At 49.5% G+C, this 9,546-nt stretch overlaps 1 protein-coding gene across 1 annotated transcript; it reads right to left on the bottom strand.

The window, feature by feature from the left end:
• Positions 1–6,806: 6,806 nt before the first annotated feature.
• Positions 6,807–9,075, bottom strand: LOC144731405 (leucine-rich repeat and immunoglobulin-like domain-containing nogo receptor-interacting protein 3). Its single transcript, XM_078612425.1, has one exon. The coding sequence runs from the start codon at positions 9,073–9,075 to the stop codon at positions 7,171–7,173; it is 1,905 nt and encodes a 634-aa protein (XP_078468551.1). The 3' UTR covers positions 6,807–7,170.
• Between the last annotated feature and the right edge of the window lie 471 nt (positions 9,076–9,546).

Genomic DNA, 9,546 nt, shown 5'->3' with positions numbered 1-9,546 from the left:
CACCACAGCTCCACCACAGCTCCACCACAGCTCATTGACAGCTCCACCACAGCTCCACCACAGCTCCACCACAGCTCATTGACAGCTCCACCACAGCTCCACCACAGCTCCACCACAGCTCATTGACAGCTCCACCACAGCTCCACCACAGCTCCACCACAGCTCATTGACAGCTCCACCACAGCTCCACCACAGCTCCACCACAGCTCATTGACAGCTCCAAGCAGCAGAGCGGGACCCTCCTGAAAAAGAGCCACCAAACTCAGAAATCTTGTTTTTAAAGAATGACGTTGCTTACATGCAGCCTCTGCAATACTAATATACCTTCTGAAGCACATTGCCGGCTAAAAGGATTTTTTTAACTTTGGTTGAAAGCATGAAATGTGTTAAACGCTTTGTTTAAAACAGCTTAGATCTCTCTGTACTGTGTTGACATTCGTTGCCATTGAAAAAATTCAACTCAATCCCAGGAAAAGTACTTTTTTGAATATCATATTTAAGAGCCAGCTTATGCACTGGTGGCCACCGCAAAAATCAACATTCGTAACGTCACTTTGAAGGTAACAAATAAATACACCTTTCCACACTGCATTTGCTTCGTCGATGAGTGCTTTTTGATGCGCACCGCAGGTGTACGTGTAAGTATTAGACTCACAATTACGGTCTAGGATTGTAAAAATAATTTCCCTTTTAAGTCAAAAGCTTTCCGTGCGCTCCACTACAGAGAGAGAGATGGCGCTAACTGTGTTGCGATGGATCTGTTTAAAGTCTGCGGGATTCGCTGGATTTCTCTGCATGCCGCCTTCCTATTCAGCCTCGTGCCATTGTTTATCTACAGTTCTATTGACCGCTTTGAAGAGAAACTCTACCAAAAATAAGTAGCACATTTATGTAATTGTATTTATTTTGAAGATAAAAAAAACAATAGTGAAAAGCAAATAGCAAGTTCACAGCATTTTTTTTTTAACGATGACGACGTCGACGACGAGGAAGACCACCATCATGGTCTCGGGGGGAACATAAAAATTCGCGAGTGGCAGTCGTCTGATAGCACAGCAGTGTGAACTATTCACTCCGTTAACAGCATAACTCACGCACGCTGTACGGAAATCTCGAATGAACGAGCACTGCATTTGGGAAGGAGAGCAAATGAACCTCATGGCGGGACCCCGGGGTCCCGAATAAACGAAAGTCAAAATCGTAATTAATACAATTTATGTTTGGCGATTCCGTCCCACCGCGCACATAAACGTCGCGACCCACCTGGCGCAGACGTTCTGTTGTCGTGTCGTGTCCAAGCGCAGCAGCGAGGACGAATGCGCAGAAAAAACACAACGTTGATTAGCGCATCGTGTAGAGCTCGTCGAGAGGAATCGATTGCCGTGTCGTTCGCCTTCAACAGGCATAAAATGACGTCGCAACGCAGTTCATGCGAGAGCCGTGGGCTTATGGGACCCCGGGGTCCCGCCATAAGGTTCATTAATGAACAATTATCCATCCCTCACCTGCCGTTTTTTTTTCTCGCCCTCCCGCAACTTTTTTGCGACGTCCTTCTTCAATCATTGCATTTCACGAGGAAATAAATGGGCCACAATTGGCCGTGATTTAAATCGGTAAATAATTAATTAGCGTGCATTCACTCGCGCCTCCATTGGCAGTGCGCTCACAGCTCTCCATGTAGTCGCGGTGTGAATGTCGCCGATTGAGGTGTGAAATGCAGGAGCAGCTCTTTAGAGAGCTAGCCGCATACCTCCCACGTAGAATATCGGGATGTTGAGAGGTGTGAGCCGTTAAGCACCGTGACTCAAACTCAGAGTTGTCTCATCATTATTATTGAGTGTTTCTGCTGCCTGAGTGCAGCTTGCAAGATCCGTCCTTAATATATCTGAGGTCAACAGGCAGCAGGTGAACGGGTAGCTCAAAGGTCAAGAGTGCTGAGCTCACCGCTGGAATCCTGCATTATTAACGGGGTTGCCAAGTGTATTGAGTTTCATCAAGTTCTCCAACTCAGACATCGGTGCAATTTGGTTCTTGGTTCTGCATATAATTAGTTTTTTTTTAATCCAGCTATGAGAATTAAGAAAACAGCTTGATTTGACGATTAGGGGGAAAACTGCTCCACCTTACTCCGAGAACCAGAAGGCCCTTTAAAGTGATCTCAGAAATAGTCATGTGATATCTGCTTCTGTGGACAATTTTATAACATAAAGGGTTTGCATTGGATTATTTGGAATCGTGACCATGGCACCGATAAAACAATAATTATAACATTTCGTGAAAATCATCTATATTTATATGACTGAGAAACTTTGAGGCCAGATGAAACCAGAAAAAATAAGCTGCCCTTGCCATAAAAAAAAGAAACCATGTTTTAGATGCCTCCATAGTTTGACTTGGCTTTGATATGAGTTAAAAATCAAAGCTTTGAAGCAAACACTGCCGAACAGTACGAGTTTTCAAGGCAGCCCATCTGATGTCGATGAAAGGAAATTAAAAGTTACCCGATGTTTGTTGAAATGTTTCATGTATCACGCAAAGTACAAAGATGAGAATGGGACTCTAAAATAATAATAATAAAAAATATTCCGTGGGTGGCTTAACATGTTTAAAGTTCTTCACGACAACATACATTTCATATGATGGATGCTGCTAATGTTGAGCTCATAGCTTGCAACGCAGAGGTCACTGATTCCACCTCCTGGCAGGACAGTTGAAACAGCGAAGAGCTTGATAATTGTTTTTTGTACCCTTTTATCTGGCAACAAAACTGACACCTTTTTTACAAGGAGTCATGTTTGCATAGTCCACAATACCTGCAGTCATAATGCAAACAAAAAACATAACTCTGATAATGTATGCACTGTCCTTAAAGTTGATTGGTCCACACCTGAGACAGCTTTCCTTAGAGCCTAGTCTCACATCTGGTCCAACACCATGTGAGACTAGGCTCTAAGGAAAGCTGTCTCAGGTGTGGACCAATCAACTTCAAGGACAGTGCATACATTATCAGAGTTATGTTTTTTGTTTGCATTATGATTGCAGGTATTGTGGTCTATGCAAACATGACTCCTTGTAAAAAAAAGCTGTCAGTTTTGTTGCCAGATAAAAGGGTAAAAAAACAATTATCATATTTTTTCTTCTGGCAAATGAGGTTCCAATGTAGCGAAGAGCTTCTTAAAATCCCCTCGCCTATGTCCACCCAGCTGTGTAAATGAGGACACCATAGTAAGTCAACCGATGATAGTTTACACTAGGGGTCGGCACGGTTTGGCTCAAACCACCAAACCGCGGTTTGAACCGAACCAAATCGGTTTGGTTTGGCTCTGTTTGAACTGGTTCGGTTTGGTTTGGGGCTACGAAAACCGACTCGGTTTGGCTCGGACAGGGTGGAACCGGCTCAAACTAGTTTGGTTCAAGCCAACTTAAGAGGTTTGGTTTAGCTTAGTTTGGTTTGGTTTTGGTTTGGTTTGGTTCAGTCGTCGCTGGTTTGGTTTGGATTGCTCAATTTGAAACCAGTTTGAGTCGGTTAAAACCGTGCCGACCCCTAGTTTACACGTGGAGAGGTAAAGCGTCGTTACTCTCATTTCTCTCCAACACATCTGGCCAGTATGGACGACTAGGATAAAATACGCTGTACAGGGATTGAAAGCTCCTTCTGGTGGAGGCCCTTCCAGCAGCAGTGGCATGAGCAATGCAATTCAGCGCTGCACCTTTACCTTTGCACTGAATGTAAATCAACATTTCTCATTCTCGACATGTGAAGTGACAAGAATTTCATTCGGGAGTTCTACAATTATGTGAGAGCACAGACGTGCCACATCATTGGTGTGCGATACAATAGGCAGGAAAAGGTGCACGCGTGTAAGTATGCACACGCTTCCATTCCAAGGTTCACATTCGCCATCGATGCAGCAGGGTAGACGCACCTGGTATGGGTCTTCAACAGGTCAACTCTGTCCGAAATATACCCCCATCTTGATGTCTGACTGGAATCTACTTGGACTCTGAGTTGTGGCTTTGGCAATCCAAGCAGTTTAACAAGCGTCACAAGAAAACCAACTGAGAGTACTGTATTGTAAAAGTATTTTCAATAGAGAGGGGGGGGGGGGTGGGGGAGTGCTGGTGCGGTGGCTTGCATACACCGCTATTGACCCGGTGACCGGAGTTAAATGTGCAGCCACATTACGATCATTCGTGGCAAGTGATATCAGAACCGACCCTGTGGTCCTCCCCATTCACGCACACACGCTGACCAGGAGAGTGAAGCGCGATGATCGAACGCCCCCCCCCCCGTCTCCCGCCCGCCTCCAGAAAGCAATACGGCGTGGGATGTGCCTTCATCCAGTACAAAAGAGGCCTGTAAATTGTTATTATTTTCCAAAACAACGAAAATTTTTAGATAGAAGCCATTACTGCAACTAAAAGGGTCGGTAATTGCGTTGCGAATTATCGAACCTCCAGCAATCATCTTTTCATTTCAACAACATTTTCGAATCCAAAGAGTTTCAGCAATCTTTGCGGCTACTTTCCTAAAGTGACCGCCATTACTCGGATTGTGAATTATTCACGGCGGCATCTGCCGTATCTATCCCCGGTTACATTATGCAAATTCTGAGTCCACCTAATCGTTCAACACTACAGCAGGCAAGCCACACATCATCGCGGTGTGTAATACGCACTGCACTCTTGCCCAGCGTAAATTCTGCTGAACAACCCAAAGCCTGGGTAGTTGGTAAATATTTGAAGAGAGAAATAATGAGCCGCTGTACGGAACTATATTTTACATTCTCATTTAGGAACAGCTTACGGGCACCGAACGGTGAACAGGGTCTCATTTATCAGTCACTGTGATTTAAATCTCTCCACAAAGAACGGTATTTGTTAAAGACTCAAAAACAATATTGCGCAGAATTGAACTATACATCACCAGGGCAGTCTCGGCCCAGATACGGCACGGTTGAGATATCCGGACCGTTCGCCTGGGAATCTAAAAAAAAAAATTGCCTTCCTAATCCACACAATAAAACGCCACAAAAACACTCATAAATCTACTTTGACCTTGCCATGTCCTCTAATCTTGGAGCCTGTGCACAAACGTAATGAGTTCACTCACCGGTACGATGGCGTGTATTATTATCGTTGCTATTATTTAAAACAAAAAAAAACGTTTAATGGCACAAAATCCGTTCACTTGTGCGCGCGCGTCAGAATCGGGCAAGAGCGGTAGATCACGATTAGTGGTGATGAAGGCTCGCCAATCATTGTTTTCATCATCACCGTCGTGGCAGCCGCTGTGTAAATACGATCGATAACACTGGTCAACAAAAAAATAACATTTTTTTTCTGGCCTGGACTTTTGCAGCTGTTTTAGACTAATTTCAGGGTGCTGATTCCAAATCTGATCTCAGATTTGCTCTATCACATCTCATTTTTGTGTTATTGGCATACCTCATTTTCATTGATTTTACCCGAAATTAACTCTGTCACTTATGATTGCAAGTTGTTGCGAGTCAGTGACTGCTTTAGTGCTAAAATATGGTGTTGTATTTTTAGGATAGTGTGTTTGTAATATAATTTTATGTAGATATGCACATTTATTTAATATTTTTCTTCTGCAGTTTTTATTGAAAATGCAATATTTGATATCTTAAAAACCTGATGTGATAGGCAAAAACTGATGCCAGATTTGGAATCAGCACCCCAAAATTACCTTACGACCGTTGGAATACCTTATGCCGGAAAAAGTGTGTTGACCAGAGTAATTTATCATCAACCCCTTTGCCAAAAATAACGGGCACGCACTTGAGCAACATCACCATCGCGCCACCGCCGCCGCTGCTGTCGCCGCAATTATCGTGAATTATAATGAGAATTTAAACAATACTTCACAGGACCTTTGTCGATTCACCGCTATACGAAGGCCTTTGCAGGATGTGCCGCTCGTGGATTTTGTCGGAGGAGACCGCACCAAGTTGTTCAGCGTAGGTTGGTGAATTGACGGAGACCAGGACCCAGGTTCGGGTGTCACTTGCCTGCGATGTTAGAAGTGTCCCGGAATCGAACTGCGGTCCATGCGGGTTCGTAGTGCAGTGCGTAAACCGCTGAGCCACCGTTCGATCGCAACAATCACAATTATTTGTATGCAACATAATTGCCCGTATCATCATCATCTTCAAAGTGATAATAATGTTCATAATTACATTTTTGAAGCAATGGAAATAGCTTAAACGTTATATCCTGTCCACTCCAATCAACGTGATTGTCCCTTCATCATTACCATCGTAGTCATCGTAGACGGCTGATAGGATTAACAATGGAGCAGCGGCTTCATTGTTGACAAGGAAAGAGAACAATAACAAGATTATTCTGTAGTTACTAATTATATGTCGGCAATGTACGCAGAAAAATGCTGCAATTGTTCAAAGGAAAGGCCGAAATAATGAGGACACGGTTAAGACACTTTATATTGGACTATGAAGTATTTTATCCAACTTGAAAGCGTACAAGTATTTTTGTATTTTTTTTCCGAGCTCTTATCACCATAAATCATCATCAACATGGTCATCATTCATCCTCATCTGAAACATCAACATCATCAGTTCTCATCAGCGTTATTATTAACCTAAGTTAGCATCAATCGGTAATGATTTCACGACCACTGAAGCAAAGAATGGTCCAATATCCTCGCCATATTAAGAGTGGCAATTGCCTTCGGTTTAATTAATGTTCGAAATTAATTAAGCCGGAGTGGGCGGGGGGGGGGGGTGAATTCAATTGGGCAGACATACAACGAGGCAAGCGTTCGCTGATTTTCAAACTTTATTTTGACGACAACTCTTATAACACATTTCGAATTAGCGTGTGCTTTACAAGTGTGCGCAGTCGTAATATATTCAAAACTTCTGTTATTGTAGGAAAGTACTGCATACGGGACTGTATACAGAAGATTTGTTTTAAATACACAAAAGAGTCAATAATTTAATATTCTCTCATATATATACCGTATAATCTCGCACTACAAAGAGTCCAACAATCCGGGTTTTTTTCTTCATCACAAAAAACAGATGTCATCCGCATCCAGGGAGAGAAAAAAAATCGTCGTTGGCCAGTCCAGCGGCATCCATCCTGCACCAACCCAGCCACCCACCTCACCCCCACCCGGCATCTCTTCTAAAACATTTTCATAAAAATCCGCTGGTGCGGCTGTGCCCCGGCCTGGGGCGTGGCGCTGCCCGCCTGCCTCTTGGGCACGTACGTAATGTGGACGCTCTGTCTGTGCTTGCCCTTCCCGCGGCTCCACGTGAACACGACGAGCAGGCAGAGCAGCACCACGCCGAGGAAGGTGAGGCAGCCGATCGCGATCGCCACCAGCACCGTCTTGATGTCGCCGTGCGACATCCCGAGGCCCCACACGTCATCCTCCTCGCCCGCCGACCCGTTGTTGTTGATGTTGGCGGCGGCGGCAGCCGCGGCGGCGGCGCCGCCTCCCCCCGCGCTCGCCGCTGTCTCGTTGATGTAGAGGGGCTGCGGCGAGAATCCGCGCACCGAGAGCAGCGTGCGCGCGCTGTCGTTGCCGCCCGCGTTGCTCGCCACGCACACGTAGGGGCCCCCGTCCGACGCCTGCACGCGGCGGATCAGCAGCGTGCCGTCGTGCAGCACCGCCAGGCGGCCCGTCGACCGCCGCGCCGTCACCCGCTGCTTCCACGGCGCCAGCCACGCCACGTCGGGCGCCGGGTCGCCGTCGGCTCGGCACGTCAAGTGCACCGCCTGGCCCTCGACGGCCGTCAGCTGCTGGGTCCGGCGAGGGGAGATGCGCGGCCGCCGGCACGCCAGGTAGCCCTTGGGCAGCGGCTCGGGGAGGTCGGCGAACTCGGCGCCGCTCACGGCCTCCGGGGTGTCGCACGACGGCTCGCCGCCGTCGAAGCTCAGCCCGCCCCGCCGGTTCAGAGCCACCACCCAGAGCAGGCGGCAGTCGCACGCCAGCGGGTTGCCGTCCAGCCGCAGCACCTCCAGGAGGCCGGGCGACTCGAGCGCGCTCTCCTCCAGCGTGCGCAGGCCGTTGCCGGACAGGTTGAGCAGGCCCAGCTGCTCGATGCCCTGCAGCGCACGCGGCTCCAGGACGAGCAGCCCCGTGCGCTCCATGCGCAGCTCGCGCAGCCTCGTCAGGGTCGCGAAGGCGCCCGCCTCGACGCTGGCGATGGCGTTGAACGACAGGTCGAGCGTGCGCAGGTGCACGAGCGGCTGCAGGGCGAGGCGCGGCACCCGCGTGATGTTCGTGTTGGTGACCGAGAGCGACGTGAGGTTGAGCGACGAGAAGCTGCCGGCGCCGAGCGTCTCCAGCAGGGGCCAGTGGTCGATCTCGAGCGAGCGGAGGCGCGGCAGGCGCTGGAAGGCGTGCGGCTTGACGGCGGCGATGCCGAGGTGGCGCAGTCGCAGCGACGAGAGGCCGTGCAGCTGCGCCAGCGCCTCGGTGGGCACCGACGTCAGGTTGCAGCGCTCGAGCGCCAGCTCGCGGAGGGCCGCGAGGCCGGCGAAGGCGTGCCGCGTCACGTACACCAGCTCGTTGTCGCCGACGCGCAGCTCGAGCAGCCGCCGGAGGTCGCGGAAGGCGAAGTCCAGCAGCACCACGATCTTGTTCTCGCTCACGTCGAGACGCGTCAGGTTGCCGAGGCCCGCGAACACGCCGGGCGGGATGAGCTTGATGCGGTTGCCGCGCATGCCGAGGGCGCGCAGGTGCGGCAGCCCGCCGAAGGCGCCCGGCTCGACGCCGGCGATGACGTTCTCGTTGAGCTGCAGCTCCTCCAGCTGGCCGTGGCTCGCGAAGTCGCCGGCCGAGAGGGCGCGCAGGCGGTTCTTGCTCAGGTCGAGGAGGCGCGTCTCAGTGGGGATGCCCTCGGGGATGGACACCAGTTTGCGGCGGTGGCACACGACGGAGCGCAGAGGCGCGGAGCAGTCGCAGCGCGCGGGGCAGCCCATGGCGCTGCTCTCCAGCACGGGCAGCACCACCGTGACGAGCGCGAGCAGCACCTGCGAGCAGCCCGGCGGCACCGGCAACATGGCCGCCCGCATCGACATGTCTCGCCTCTCCTCGCCTGCGGAGCAAGCAGAGCAACTGGCGTTAATACCCCTTCCCGTTCCGAGACGTCTGCAAGTTTGCAGGGAGTGGGCCCCGTTCACCACTGAATCTAGGAACGCGCAAGCGACTCGGCAATAATTATGTTTCGAGAGGTTTTACGCCGTTGTAGCGGCACGAGCGCAATCTATAATAGCTGACGCCAAACTCGGCCACCAAGCCCTCCCGTATGGCCCTGCGGGAGCCTCGGTACCAATAAAGTTATTTTATTTTTATTTCCGGTTTCGTTTTGTTGACGTACACATACGTCATCAGAACGGGAAAAGGTTAAAGGGGCGTTCTCCAGATAGTTTGTATATATATACGCGTGTGTGTATATATTTACACCAGCAGTGTGCAACACGCAACTTGCAGGCCTTATCTGGCCTGTCATGTACTCTCACGTGGGCACATGAGGCCCTTTCTTATTCTGA

The sequence above is a fragment of the Lampetra planeri genome, chromosome 39 (genome assembly GCF_965212315.1).
Source record: "Lampetra planeri chromosome 39, kcLamPlan1.2.h2, whole genome shotgun sequence".
Lineage (NCBI taxonomy): Eukaryota > Metazoa > Chordata > Hyperoartia > Petromyzontiformes > Petromyzontidae > Lampetra > Lampetra planeri.
Note: the sequence above shows the minus strand (reverse complement) of the source record. Positions and strands in the feature narration are given on the sequence as shown.

Bases quoted from the DNA above. Each gene is read 5' to 3' on its own strand.
- LOC144731405 (XM_078612425.1), bottom strand. From the start codon at position 9,075: ATGTCGATGCGGGCGGCCATGTTGCCGGTGCCGCCGGGCTGCTCGCAG.